This window comes from Cardiocondyla obscurior, linkage group LG10 (genome assembly GCF_019399895.1).
Source record: "Cardiocondyla obscurior isolate alpha-2009 linkage group LG10, Cobs3.1, whole genome shotgun sequence".
Classification (NCBI taxonomy): Eukaryota; Metazoa; Arthropoda; class Insecta; order Hymenoptera; family Formicidae; genus Cardiocondyla; species Cardiocondyla obscurior.
Window position 1 is genome coordinate 6245454 of NC_091873.1, and position 15679 is coordinate 6261132.

Sequence of the window (15679 nt, forward strand, 5' to 3'; positions counted from 1 at the left end):
GCGATTTCGCTGTTTAATCGTCGATCCGCGGCACTCCTAGCAATCACTCGGCAAGTTGAACTCGATCGCGACCGGAATATAACCCATCTCGTCCCTAAAACGCGACGAAACCGTTGAATCAAAGAACTTTCTCGACGCGGGGGGAGGGGAAGAGGGAAGGAAGTGGCGTCGCGGTCCTTCCGAATTTTCGCGATTTTACTATTTAATCGTTGATCCGCGGCACTCCTAGCAATCACCCGGCAAGCTGAACCCGATCGCGACCGGAATATAACCCGCACCGTCCCTCAAACGCGATGAATCCGTTGAATTGAAGAACTTTCTCGACGCGGGGGGAGGGAAAGAGGGAAGGAAGTGGCGTCGCGGTCCTTCCGAATTTTCGCGATTTTACTATTTAATCGTTAATCCGCGGCACTCCTAGCAATCACCCGGCAAGCTGAACCCGATCGCGACTGGAATATAACCCATCCCGTCCCTAAAACGCGACGAATCCGTAGAATCAAAGAATTTTCTCAACGCGGGGAGAGGGGGGAAGAAAGTGGCGCGCGGTCCTCCCGAATTTCCGCGATTTCGCTGCCTAATCGTCGATCCGCGGCACTCCTAGCAATCACCCGGCAAGCTAAACCCGATCGCGACCGAAATATAACCCGCCCCGTCCCTAAAACGCGACGATTGCGATTATTTCTTCGGATATTTCGTCGGCAGCCACGGCTCGACGTACGATTTCGAACCGCGACCGTTGACTGGACTACAGTCCGTTGCGGTTCACCCTCGCCGCCACCGATGGCGCCACCGACCAGGTAAGTTGCCGATGGTCCGCAAATAATGGCGGGCAAAACGGCAGTTGGCTGCGTCATCAACGACAAGCTCGACGTTCGGTTGTTAGTAATCTTCAGTTATCAATTCGTTTTATCACTTTCGGTGGCTGCCGAAATCTGTGTTACGGTCAAGAGGAACATAAAAGCGGCAGAAGCGCGTGAAGGTGATCCAGGTACATTTTATTTTATTTCTTTTTATCGAGAGACCCGTTCCAACGAAAATAAATGGGCAGCGGGGAAAAAAAAAAAAAAGAAAACGACGAAACGCTCGAGTTGAAACCTCACGTTGGACGGTCCGATATTTATGTTGGACTTCGGGATTCTATATATAAATTTGCATGCTGCTTAAAACACACGCAAAAAAGAAAGAAAAAAAAAAATATCCACCCGAAGGATTTAGACGAGGCACGTAAATTCGTATTAAATTATGAATGAGCTTCGAAAGCTACGGTAATATAACTGAATTACTTTTTATTTTAAGAAACGAACGGACTCCTCGCTTAACGCAAATTCGGATTAATTAATTCAACTTTAATTAAAATGTTAATTAGAAATTTGAGTTAAATTATTTGTTCAATCTCATCCGATTAAGCCGAGCGGCGGTGATATTATACGTTGAATTCTTTTTTGCGCTCCAACCTCAATTTCAATGATTCATATACGAAGACGTACAATGCATAAAATTATAAATAAAAATTCTATATTAAAATCCGAGTCTCTAAAATAAATCTCGTCGAATCGGTTGATCGAAGATAAATTCAGCGCCGGGCAACATCAATAAAACCTTCAGAGCATACTAAATTAACTGCGGCTGAATAAAATCTATGATCTAAAACATCAAATTAACTAGCGGCTTAATTACGCCGTGGCGAAATTAAAGATCTTACGAAGTCGCATACGATTAGCTACGCCTAACCAGATAGCCTAGAAACAGAATATTTTTATCTACCATCTACAGCTAACGTGCATCGATTTCACAGCGCTTTAAGAAAGAAAGAGAGAGAAACGCACTTTTATTACAACATTATAAAATTTACATTTACACAGTCCACGGTAAGGTGTCCACAAAAAACAGAATGTCGTCCCCGACGTGGCTGCGGCGCTACGTCGGCGCTTCGCAAAAAGGAAATATAAATAAAATAAATTAACAAATATATAAATAAAATAATTTACATCGATGCGAAATACATTTAGTACAAAATAAATACATTTATATAGTCCGTTTGTAACAGCATAGTTATTCGTCGACTTACAATATTTTTATCTTTTTTTTTTCTACGGCCAGAGGGACAGGTTGTTAATATTCGCAGACCTTGCTGCTCTACGTATTCGTTCTACAAGACTAGCCTCGTGCTACTCTACCAGTTAATACAGTACATCAACCTGACTTCTACTTTGCTACTCTCGTGTTAATCGAGTCGGTACAGTTGATTATCAATTGATTAGACAATGCCGTTACGCTCACGAGTCTTTTTACGAGACAGTATGGACACTTATCACGACACGACACCGATAAATGGGCTTACTGGCCCGGTTATTATTTTTTTTTCTTTTTTTTTTCTTTTTTCTTTTTTTCTTTTTACGTTACGACAGATTAATATTGCGACTCTTGCGCGTAAAAACGCGGCCCAGGCGTACAGGGCGTCTCGATCGCGACGGCTACACTCGTTTAAAAAAAGAATTAAAAAGAAGAAAAAACGAAGAAGTAAACGTATAATCTACGTAGGTCCATGACTAATGGTTATTGTGAGTTCGTGGTCCTCAAAGTTTCGAATACAGTCCTCCGCTCAATGACTATGTATAATAATCGTCAACAGCATGCTTGTAGATTATATTTTACATCGAGAGGCCGCGTAGCATATCCAATAATATGCTCGTAAACAACGTTGCAATTTGTTTCGCGTAATAAATCCGCGTAATCACATCGCGACTAGCGCGAACGTACGTAGAAACGGATTACAATTGCTTCTTTTTGCATAGGCAACGAAGTTTGAAGCGGCGAATGAGAATAGTGCCACGGTGATTTGCGTGTTCTACGGAAACCACGTTCCAACAAAGTTGCAGAAAAGAAAAGCTCGAGAATTAAACAACTGCATCGAAATACACCGTTGGACTTGGAAATCGTGCAGCTCATAAGGTAAGTCAATTAATAATTCAGGCGACAATTGCCTCTCGTTATAATTCCCTTTCAAATTCGAACTTTAATCGACATGCGAAGCGTGATAGAAACAGCATCGCGATAACGCAAAGGGAGGGTTTAAAAAAAAAAAAAAAAAAAAAAGGCATAGCTTATCTAATAACATCCCTTGTTCCCGACCGTCCACCGATGCATTTATCATCCTATTGTATATTAATGCAGCCGATGAAGCTTATTTCGATGCAGTTGAATTGCTCTGTGTGATGGCCCGCACGTTAGAACCCGGTGCTGTCGGAACACGTATACCCACCACGATCATATCCCAAGGGTATAATCATAGCGAGTGCGTGTTCCGACGATAACTGGTTCTAACGAATTCGCACGAAAACGTCAGTATTAATGAAATGCGTCCCGATGATTACAGTAGAGGTCCTAATCACACGGCGCGCTTGCCATAATCGCATCCACTTACTCCGATATATATGATTATTTCCGACGCTCGGTACAAATTTGTTAGAATGAGGCTTCGTCGGGACACGCATCCCACCATGACGAGAGAATTCGCCCCGGCGAGTTTGTACGAAACCCGTCAGAATTAATCGCATCCTTCAGGGTAAAGCTTAGACAGTCGCAAGAATTTGCGAAAGCGGCACTTGATGGCCCGGTTCTCGCAAGGCCGTGCGACTGTCGACAGCGACGATTACGCTAGGATAGCGCACCGGAAATGTTACGTCTCTCTATTATTTAAGACAATTTATCTCTGCCGGTCATCTAACACGGTCCACTACATCTACCGCTACGCTCTAAAGTCTAACGCACTACAAAGCCAGATACCCAAACGCGAACGAACACTAACATGTTTTACGAGCTTTCAATACAACGTGTCGAGGGCATTAAAGGCATACGCGTTTTAAACGTTACATTAGACGTTCCTATAATTAGCCTGCAATTAGCGGCATTCCATCTATTGTGCCCTTGGTATATTTTTTTTTTTTTTTTTTAACGACAACGGAAAGATCGCAGATTAATAAACGTTTCTCAAACAATTTACGAAATATATCAAACTTATTATATTTATCGCAAACAATGTTTCTTTTTTTTTATAATTAAAAGTAGTTTACAGATAGATATCGCTCGCTGTCAGTCATACTTACAAAGAATAGTGTCTTAAAAAGAATCATTAGATTCTACGTTATACAATAAAATATACATATATTATATAAATTAATATGTAGTAATATTAATCGTAATATAATAGTAACTGAGAATACATTGCATCATTCTTATAAAATATTTATTTTATGGACGAACATTGCACAAGCTACGACTATCAACGCCTCGAAGACAGAGCGAGAAAATATACGGCGCAAAATGCGCGAGAAAGAAATACATTAAATCTCGCTATAAAATATAAAGAAACGTGCTTTTGAGATTCTCTAAGATAGCTAATCGCGCGGTATTGAACATCGATGAAGCATGCAGCGCTTTGTCGACCTTTTTATTTATCTACGCGTTTGACATTCGTCGTCAATATTCCATCATATGCATATCAATGGACACGTTCGCAAACCCATGACTACGCATCTCACACGCGCTTTATACACGTACACAAAGGACGCGCCGGTCGTACATTCGTAAATACATTACACCAGAGTATAGATAGGACATTTATTTAACTTAGATGCTTGCTTGCAAGTTAACGCTAAGGCAAGTACGCGAAAGCAGACAAAGCCGAGCCATTTGACTACGAATTCTCCCCGTCTCTCAAACTTGGAAATTCGTTTACGGAATTGCGTCGATGAGAATTCCTCTCTATCGGGCCGCGTATTAAGTTTCCCCGTGGCCTGCGGGGTAATACGCGAATATCCGAGGGCGCTTCTAATCCCCGGGAATGAAAGAAGCGGATGTGATATACAAAAGTAGTCGGGGGAGAGGAAGAAAAAGAAAGTATTACGTCACGAGAAGCTAAATTCCTGGTCCCATTTCTCAAGCATTATCGCCCCGGCGGCACTTGCCGTGCCTGCCTGCGTTCCCCGGAAACTCCGGTTTCGGCCGGCGGAACTTTTGATAAAATCTCGCCCGCGTGCCGAATATTTCTCTCCTCTCGCATACATTTGATCAATGCGCGGCCACTCGTCGGATGTTTTATCAAAGTTCTTGTCGCGAAAGACGCTTAAATTTCAATTTCAAATTTTGCACACTACGCCCGCGAGGATCGGGTAGTCAAACTTCGCACACTTTGTAAGGCGATTATCAACGTTTAGAATGTCGAACTGCTTTTATCGTATTCAACAAGACCTCGTTACGCTCAATTTCGTCTGCGAAGGTACATCGCGAGGGTGTTGTCTCGAACAATCGAGACCACTGATCCGTATCGGACAGAATGTGCAAAACCTGACGATATAACATACGCTCGTTACCATACTACCCGAACAATCATACCTAAAAGTATGATCACAGATTGACAGAAGGCATGTAAAATGCGACATTACAGACACAGTCATGAAAGATACGGCATTGCAATAATTATCAATTAAATATGACCATAAGACAATTTATATTCGGTGAATATATACATATGAAAGCTTATTTTGTAAATGTAAACCTCGAAACGTAAGCGGCGGAACCAGAGCGGAATTTTATGCGAGGAAAGACGAGGTATTTGATTTTTGTCAGTGTAAAGTTTACTCTTTAACTCATTAAAATAAAAAAAAAGTTTCTCTTTTCAGCCCTTATTATTTTTTCATTTTGTAAAATATTATATTCACATTTCGTGTATATAAAATTTCACTTCTCGTAAAAATTACATCTGGATCCGCCAAATACAAAATATTTATCCAGTCATAAAAATAACAGTACTACACATATTTAAGTTTTTGATTTAAAAGTCTGTCGTGTATTGATATAAAAAATATTTTTATCCATTGTGACGTTACTACATATTTCAATTAGCGACCTTTTTTACTAGATTGTCGTACATATAAAAATAAAAAAATAATATTGTCCGCATTGAGAATTAAATACATAAATCAATTTTTCATATTTCCACATACGTATGTCGCCGGATATTAAACATACAAAACTATATTAATATAAAATTTTACGTTTTTATTTAGAAATTCTATTCTTCTCCCTTTTTTTTCGTCTTTTTATTATTTCTTTTTTAAAACAACCACAAAGAACCATATAAAAATTATTCATTATTTTTTTTTATTAGCAATTAGTAATTTCTAATAAAATATTTGTCACAAACATTACGACGTAAATTTTCTGGTTGACTTGAATATTAAAATTATTAATTTTCATATTACAAATTCAAAGACTGATATTATTCCATATAAAAATCTATTTTTATAATCACCCTCGGGTAAAAACAAAAGTGTTCCTAATTGGTATACATATTTTATTTCTCTCCAAAAGTTCGTGATAAAAATTTGCTTTAGTTTCCTTTTTAAAGTGATCAATCAAAATAATTATTATACTTAAAAAAAAAAAAACTATGTTGACTAATACGAAAGCTCATTGGATAGGACTGTAACAGTCGCAATGGAGAAATATCCTTTCTCGAAGAAATATCGTTGAACCTAAAGTCCACGCGAGGTCCATAAATTTCGAAATAACATTGTTCTATGTCACGCGAGGCACCTTCGTCTATTTTTATACCTTCTCTCTTTCGATATGCGAATAAAAAGATTTGACGCTTATACTCGTAACGCGATCATCGTTATTGTTTGTCAGTCACAAATATATGGCCCCATTACATGTCTAGGTCGCAGCATCGATCATGTAACAGCGCGTTATCAATTCAATACATGTTCAATATAGTCGCGTACGTTAGATTCTCTACCTACATATATATCACTCGACTATTCTTTTACGTACGCAAAGTGAGACCGTCATTCATATGTTCGGTTACATTTTATAACGCGATCTCTTTAAATTGTATTTTGTAATTTACATAATTAGAAATGATATAATATACATATTTTTTTTTTTTTCTTTTTTTTCTATACATTTTTAACGCGTGTTAGTCGTGTCAATTTAAATTTCGAGTCGAACGATATGGAAATGTAAATGGTAAGCGATATTAACACGTTTTAAGACGTTTACTTTACACAAATGTGCGCGCGATAACGTTATTGGCATGTTATTGTTAATGATTAAGATACATATGTACAAACGGAACAAACTTCTAGATGTAAAGCATGATAGATATGTGCTTGAGTACACAATTAGCATTACCCGAACAGCCGCGATCGTAAAATGCACAAAACGTTTAATAATAGATACCGCCATGTAATCTGCAAGCAAGATTTCAAACGCGTTAAATAAATTCTTTTAACATTATATTTTTAAAAATAACGTAATACCGCAACAACGTAATTCACATTTACAAATTTTATAATAAACGTAATTAACGTTCTAATTTTTTTTTCATAAAAATCAAAGCTGTGCATTTGATGAAATTAATTAAAAATCTTTGCCGCGAAATAAAATTGCGCGTATGTAATTTTCAGAATATAATCTAAACGCGAAATTCAGAAGCTAACGATTTATTCAGGCACGTTGTTTAAAAACGTTCGATAGGTTTACGAAGGGAAGCTGCTCTGGCGAATGTGGCATTGCAAATCTGATGCTTACGATCGCAGCTGCGCGGCGTGTACGGACGGAGCAAGCGCATTCTCGCGAATAGAGCGAATGCCGATGTCACTCGCGAGCGAGTGTCCTCCAATGAAACGCAGCTAAATAAATCGCGATCCCTGAAAACGGTGCCTGTCCCCGAGAAAACGCGACGCAGCAAAGCGAACGCATCGCCGCGCGGCACGTAACGAATTACCCGGCCGCGGTGAAGAATGGCGTCGTTTTCCAGAATAATTGGCACGACAATATTCGCCAACCGATTTTACACGGAACACGGGGGGAGAGCCTCGGTAGGCGATACGGTCAAACGAGAAGTGTTTTCGCGTTAATTTCCAGGGCTTTCGTCGTAAATCGTTCGCGATTCCCGCGTCAATATGACGGTTCCGTCGTACATAACTTTCCGCGCGCCTCGTTAATCCGAATCCGCGCACGTATAGGCGCAACTTATTTCCACATTCGAAGTGACAAGGGGCAGTAATTAAGTGTAACATATGTTCTTGTTTTCTCAGGAGGCGTTCGGTAATATTAGCGGATAAGAATCGTTATTCGCAACCAGATATGTTTTTAGGGAAAACGTACGAGAATCACGTTTCGTGCGATATGTAGATTCGAAATTAATTGAATTGAACAGCGTTATGATATTCCCCCCCCCCTTTTTTTTTTTTAATTTTAAAATAAACAGCGAGTCGATCTGAGTACAAGACGAGAAATAGGCGTTTGTTAAGCGGTTGTGAGTGTACATATTAAACAGTAGAGCGTTAGGACGATACGTAATGACTAATTCTATTTCTTCAGCGGGAAAAAGTTTTCCACTCCGTCAAATTTATTCCCGAATCTATATCCCTTAATACTTAAAGTTTATGTATTTTCGCCAATAGGGCAATGCATTACGGTACTTGACTTTGATCCTTATTTGATCGCCATCAAAAGAACCTTTCCCCGCAAGAGAACCGTTCCCGATTTACATAATAAATGGCTGCGGAGACTCTTTCCTTGGCTTTTTAAAAGTGATCCCGCGCTAAATCGCCGTACGCCGAGATCGATAGGCGAGCGGAACACTGAAAGTTTTAACTGATATTATTGCCATCTTTATCATCGAATCGCCCTTATCCGATCCACTTGACTTCACCTCGTTACCGGAATGTTATTAACTTTGGGGGATGATGAGCGCCCGCCAAGTGCCTCCTTAAACGTTACGGCATTTTCATCTACCGGTCGACTTACCGCGGCGGAGAGCCTATAATTCGGGATGTGGCGTACGCGACGTTACTCACGTGTGCTCCTCGTCGAGCTTAAATCTCGCACATAGCGAAACTTATAGCGCACCGGCGTAAATTACTCCCCTTCGAGCGGGCGCGGCGTGTATAACTTCGCGGCCGGCGGCCCACCCTCTCGGAATCCCGGCAAGCTCCGTCGAGAAATTTAATCGAGATTGGGAAAACCTTATTTTCCTTCTCGCTCCCCCCCCTCCCTCCGCGTTTTACACGTCTCGTCTTGCAGCCAGATAAAATGCTGTCGCGAGTAAGACACTCGTCTCGCCCTCTTGTTACAAGATGAGATCTCGCGGGGAGAAACAAGCTTCTCCGCTTCGTTCCCGCGGTGAGTAGACGTCGCGATAAATGAGAAAGTGCGCTATCTAAGCGGAACGCGACGTATGATAATACCAGGAGCCCGGTGAATTTTGTAATCAAGTACTCGCGTCGAAAAATTTCATACGGAACGAAAATGCATCGCGCCGTTATTATTATATATTATATGTATATATATATGTATGTGTATATAGACGAAACAATTACTAAACACTTTCGACGCCCTTGCGATTAAAACTTTAGTCTTGAATAACCGGAGGACCCCGTGTCCTTCGATCCGTAAATGCATGCGACGTCCATAAGCTCTCTGATAAAATCTTAACGCACGTATCCATAGTTATCGCGTAGAGAACATTTCCACTGGACGGCAACCGTTCGTATCATCGTCGAAGACATTGGGCCGTTACACGTTAGCTTCAGCCGACTATATTTTACAAATATGCCCAACGAGATGGAAAATATTCTATGCGGGTAATATTAAACACATAACGACAATACGTTGCGTACGTCTTTAGTGCCAATTTTGTAAGTCATGGTGATTTTCCTTCCCTTACGAAATAATAGTAATCACTGTACGTATAAAAAAAATTAAAGTACCCTTTCACGAATCGTTATTAAATAATAAAACTAACTATAAATATAATAAAAAGATCGAAAACGCGTATTCATAAATACATCACACGACAATGTATTCGTGTCTTTAAATGCGCCGAAATTAATTACGCTCGAAGGATCTCGTTTTCCGTCGTCCTCGTGCGATAAGCAATGAAATCACGCCGTGTAAAAAATAAACGTTCGAAGCGAATCAATTTTGTGTAAGGCTTAATAACCGGGGACAGCTCCGGCGTGACATCGTTTGTACGTCAATTGTCCGATCTCGCGAAAGCAGTCCCGCTCATTGCGTAACGAGCGCATCGGACAGGCGCAGCGAGGACGTCTTTATCGGCGGCATCCTCTGCCGCTTTGTGCACTTCGTACGTGCGCCGCATCGCGCCGCGTTTAAAGCTCATAGACGTCACGTCCGTTCGGTCTGGCCACGGTCGGACGGCAGGACGACGGGCTCGCGTACGAGTGAATGATGTGCACACGGAGGCGCACGTCGCTGGAGTTCCTGCCCTCGCCGCCGCGAGGCCTCCTTGAAAAGCTCACCGTGGTTTTGCAGCAGCAGTAGTGAAAAAGCTTGACGTAGGCGCTGCGAAAGTGGCGGTCGGCCACGCAGTAGAGCAGGTTGTTGAAGCACGACTTGGACAGGGCGAACCAGGCGAGGTTGTACAGAACGCGCGTGCTAACTGGAACATGGGAATTCACCAAGACCGCCAGGCCGAACGGTAACCAGAACACGGCGAACATCACGCAGCTGCACATATTTGTCTTCGTGAGCTCGTAGTCCCAGGAGAAGACGGCCGGCGGTTTGTACGAGCCCCGCGTGGCCCGTCGCACACGTACGAGCAGCTTTACGTAGAAGTAGAATGTCGCCAATGTCGGCAGCAAGACTAATACGACTGCGCCTACCAATTGCTCCGTCGCAATACCGCTGAGCCTGCGACGGCAAAAGTCGGGGCCTATGTCCAGAACCGACTGCAAAGCGACCACGCTCACGGCGATCAGCCAAAGGGTGATGATAATAGCCGTTACACGGCCCGTCGTCAAATGCGCGTATCTGAAAATTGCAAAATATGTTGTAATAAATATTAATTACGAAATACGGGAGGAAGGAGGGAAACGCGCGTTGTCCGTAATTCTCCATAACGCAAAATCATTTGAACTTTCGAGTAATAAGTCGGAAAAAAAAAAAAAAGAAGAGGGAAAATGTTTTAACGCAATATCAATATAGACTATTGTTAATTTCATTCACCGTTGCTCTTTAGAATACACCTAGGGATATCTCGCGCGGAGATAACAGGAGATAATACGTTGTCTCGTCGGATGGATATTTCCCCCTTAATTGCATCACGAGCTTGTTTAAGTCCCGGCTTTCTTATACGGCGTATTCAATTAAAGAAAATATTTCCCTCGGTGATACACTGCGACTGCAATTACGGAGTTGGTCGTACTAGTCTGCGGATTAACGAGGGGCTTGAAAAACGAGTCGGTAGTTACGGAGTTAGCAGCGCTGGCGGACGATTTCTCGTTTACAATGCGAGGAAACTTCCCCGAGTCCACGTGTTCGCCGTGATTCTTCTGACGCGACCGGTTAAAATACTTCCCCGTAACGCCGTATTGTCGCGAAACTTTCCGCGCGCGTATGAAAAGCGGTAGCAGTCGTCGCTCGGTAGTCGTGGCCGCCCCGCCGTCGTCGTCTTCGTTGTTGTCGTCGTCGTTTCTCTCCCGAGGATCGTCTGCTATCGGTTACGAATTCCGGCAATTCAAGCTAAAGAGAACGTCGTCCGGAATGCGAAATTACGAACTCGATCGTGACGCTGATAGAGAACCGTGGAAGCACTTCAACGTCAAACTCGAAGTTCCAAGCAGTGGTCGCCATACGCCATTATACGCGATAGCTTAAACTGATAATAGTAATTTGATTTCTACCCCATTCACTGTGTTTACATTACCCATATCCACCGAACGACGTTAACCATCGCAGGGTATTTTCATACGGCGGCTACAAGCGACGCAATATATTCAAGCATGTATTATGACGTTATCATTTTCCCTCTAGCTCTAATGATGTTATCTGCTCGCAGTAGGAGAGCATTAGCCCGAAATATTCGTAAAATATTCACTCGCGGAAAAGCATCAGAGATAATACTAAATAAATATTGAAAATGTAGAGTAGTAATTTCCGGATAAAAGGCACAATTTTAAAGAGAGCCTGGCTATCGATCTGTCTGTGCATCGCACTTCATCTTTTTGTGGGTAAACAGGCACGGTCATAATTTTCTTCCCTTTATTGTCCCCGCCGGAACGCCGACCTTCGACCCGAACGATGACCCGGCTTGTATATTACTGTATTTAGGGTGTTGCCTTAGAAACACTTGCCTAGTGAAGATATCAAAGTCAGATATGGAGAATAGTCGAATATTTTCTTAAAACGGTCCCTTTCGAAAACATACTGCCCGACTTTCTGCGTGATTACCATCGAAAAAGTCGTTGCGGCAAAAAGGGCACGATATAATAAAAAAAAAGAGAAAAAAAAAAGAAAAAAAAAGAAAAAAAAAAGAAAAAGCAGAAAGAGAGCGCGTATACGTTTGCCCGAAAATGGTTATATAAATTTCTCGATAATCGTTAGCGGAAATAGAGAGTTGTTACGAGAAAAAACGTCCCCGAGGCAGAACAAGAATGTGCATGCGTGGGGAATTGCAGGAACGTGGGTATATCGATTGCCGGAATCGCCGGTGCACTCGCTTTATCTTTCGTCTGGCAAACAGTTAACACAAGCGGGCGTAATTTTCGGCCGCTATTGTCGCGGACGGCGGTAAGGCCACCGGGGACCAAAGAGCTTTACAAGCACAGGTTTTGGTATATATGTTACTACGACCGCGCCAAATGAAGACCCGCCTGCAAGAACCAGATAGCCTCGCCTTTGATCGAAGTGAATTATTTACATGGAAATGGAGACAATCTCCTGCTGCACAGGATAATGCAAGTGTTTATTAAGGCAAATTGTTAGTCGGCAGTCGCGGCAGTTTGATGAAGTTCGAAAGCTTGTTTACGTGCTAACCATAAATGGATTTAACTCCATCTTCACATATTGGTTCTGATAGCGTGCGGGATAAAATTGATTGTCCCTTCCTTTTCTTCCGTGTCCTCTCGCTTCTCAAACAGAGCTCGAATGCGCCCCTTAAACAGCACCGACGGTATATTAAAAAAAAAAAAAAAAGATAAACCCGGCGATCTGCAAAATGTAATTTTTTCCCGCATCTCCGACCGGCGCGGTAAAAAAAAAAGAAAAAAAATATATATATTTAATGTATCGCTTCAAAACTAAATGGGATTAATATTATTTCCGTTTTAGATTATATAATCAAACAGTTCGGTTTGATTAATCGGCAAAGCATCACGCGGCGCGGTCCTTTATTTAGTTATCGAAAACCGCAACCAGCCGATAAAATTCGCGTTAAAAAATTCATTTCCCCTGCGCTTTTTACCAAACCAAAGAGAGGCCCTTTTTGCCTGGCCTTTGCGCGAGCGAGAGTTTGTTAGTTTTTGCGGCGGGTCCGACAAATCGAGACACCCCGGGGTTCGATCCATTTTTCATGCCACCCTACGGGACAAATAACAAACTTTGTTAACGATTACACCGGCGTACATCAGTTCGACTGTCCGTCCCTCCGAGCGAGTGACGGAAAGCGGCCGTGGGGCAAGAACGGGCGTATATACTCCGTGTGCGTCGCGTCGTTCCGGAAACGGACCGCTCAATTAGTATCCGACAAACGCCACCTCGTAAACAAAGCGCGTGGGTTAAAGGCGACGCTTTGAAGAACCCTTCTCTTTCCCCCTTTCCCCTCCCCCTTCCCCCTCCCGGCGTGACGCAAGGGGTAAAAAGAAAGTCTCGCGTGGTGGCGAAGCCGATGGCAAAAAAGCGCCGACAATCGCAGGAATGTAGCGGCTATTGATCGCGCCAACGGTCACGTGTGCTATATCTTTTCGATCGCCGAAGCTGGCACTTAATTCGACGGCGGATGGGCCTCTCTCTCGCCCTTCGCCTGTGCCTCCCTCGCCCGCCTGTTTCCGTCGCTGACAACGCGTTTCGCCGTCTCTTTCGCCCGTCTCGTCCGTCGGCACACAGGCGCGAGCGGGTCCGCCCGACGTCTCTCCCGATGAAGAATAAAAAAAAAAGAAAAAAAAGAGCGAGAGAAAAAGAGAGAGAGAGAGAGAGAGAAGTATTCCGGATGAGACGACGCGATAACGGTAATAGCGGACTCGTCTCCCCGAGCGGTGGCAGTTACAGGGTTGTAATATTGATCGGGCACCGGGTCACCGTTCATGTCCAGAGTTGGATTCGCGCCATTTCGACGGTCAGACGAAAGGTCAGCACCATTTTCTACTATTTTCGCAATAAGCTGATCAATCTTCCGCTTCCTGACTTACTTATGCATCCCGTTTTTGCTAACGCCGTATTAACAGAAACGTAATCGATAACGCGGCGCGGAACTTGCATTAATGCATTCCGACCGTGCCCTTTCGAGCAAGGGATAAGAAGTAATTTTTCAACGCTTTGAATGATACAAATTGTATAATGCACCGAGAATCCCCCGAATAATAATAATATGGATTAACGTGATGTTTAGCTGATTGGACGACGAATTGCATTATTACGTGTTCAGCCTGCGCCATGAAAGCTAACTAGGAAACATTTTAATCCGGAACTGTGTCTATGCGCAAATGGAAATGTCGCAGCAAATGAATTTGCATAGAAAGTTGGAGTTTTGCATATAAATAGTACCGAGCCAGACACAATGTGTGTCATTACTTTAGAATTGCGTTTTCGCACCACAGCACTGTAATCGTATTGTCCCGAAAAGCCATAAATATATAAAATATTGGGTAACCATCGCATTATGAAAGCGATATTCGCATATACTGCCATAAAATCGTGATGTCATTAAACTGAGCGTTGTACTTAACGCGCTGACTGTTTTGGCACAAAAATACGATTACGAGATCTATACGGTATAAACTTTTGTATTTCTAGCACGATAAACCGCGGTGAGTAACGTCAGATGACTTTAAAGAGTTTAAAGTAAACCCAATTATTCCGAGGGTATAAATTTCGTCCCGCGGAGCGAATATTCTCAATAATAAAGGGCTGTCAACGTGTCGGTTGTACGTGAATCGGTGGTATAAGCAATCAGAAACGCGGAAGAAAAGGAAGAACGGCTTAACTGCAGTTGAGTTGTTTTTCCCGAGAACTTGACGATTTCGCGTGACGTATACAACGCTCGGCTATCACGGAACTACGAGAGGATTCACGGGATATAAAGTAGACGGGAGGGGGGAAGGGAGGGAGGGAGTGAAACGCGACCGTGATGTCACGTAACAGTTGACGCGTTAAATTGCGGAAGCACCCCTTTTACGCGGGGGGTGCCACCCTTCGTTTCCACTGTACCTTTCGGCGGGCATGCACAGACGTGCGTAATTTTCGGCGGCGATTGTGGCCAACGTTAGTACGGTCACCAGGAAGCAAAGGGCCTCGAGGGTCCACTCGAATCGGCAGGCACCCAGGGACTCGGCGTAACCCGCCAGGATTACGATCACCGAGACCGGTATTACCAGGCCAGTCACCAGCAGATCCGCCAGGGCCACGTTCACGAGGAATGCGTTTCCTAGAAAAAGAACCGGCGTGAAACTCATTAAAGTAATTAGCTTCTAACAGCTCTCGCGATCTGGAAACGCTCGAGAGCACCGGACGTTCCGCACTTTTTGCGCCGCGGATTACATTGCGGGGGGGCACACGATCGCGGCAGATGTGCCTCGAATAATGTTCGCTCACGGAAATCTCAAAATTACTCGAAACGACGTCTAAATTAATACGCGCAAACCGTCTACTTTCC

General features: G+C 43.0%; 1 protein-coding gene across 1 annotated transcript in view; it reads right to left on the bottom strand.

Annotated features, from left to right (window-relative positions):
* Positions 1–1811: 1811 nt before the first annotated feature.
* Positions 1812–15679, bottom strand: part of LOC139106323 (RYamide receptor) — a 126881-nt gene continuing 113013 nt past the window's right edge. The window contains exons 4-5 of the mRNA XM_070663013.1: positions 15235–15451; positions 1812–10842 (exon numbers count right to left, since the gene is read on the bottom strand). Of these exons, the coding sequence (XP_070519114.1) occupies positions 10182–10842; positions 15235–15451 (878 nt within the window). The 3' untranslated portion in view covers positions 1812–10181. The remainder of the gene's footprint in view (positions 10843–15234; positions 15452–15679) is intronic.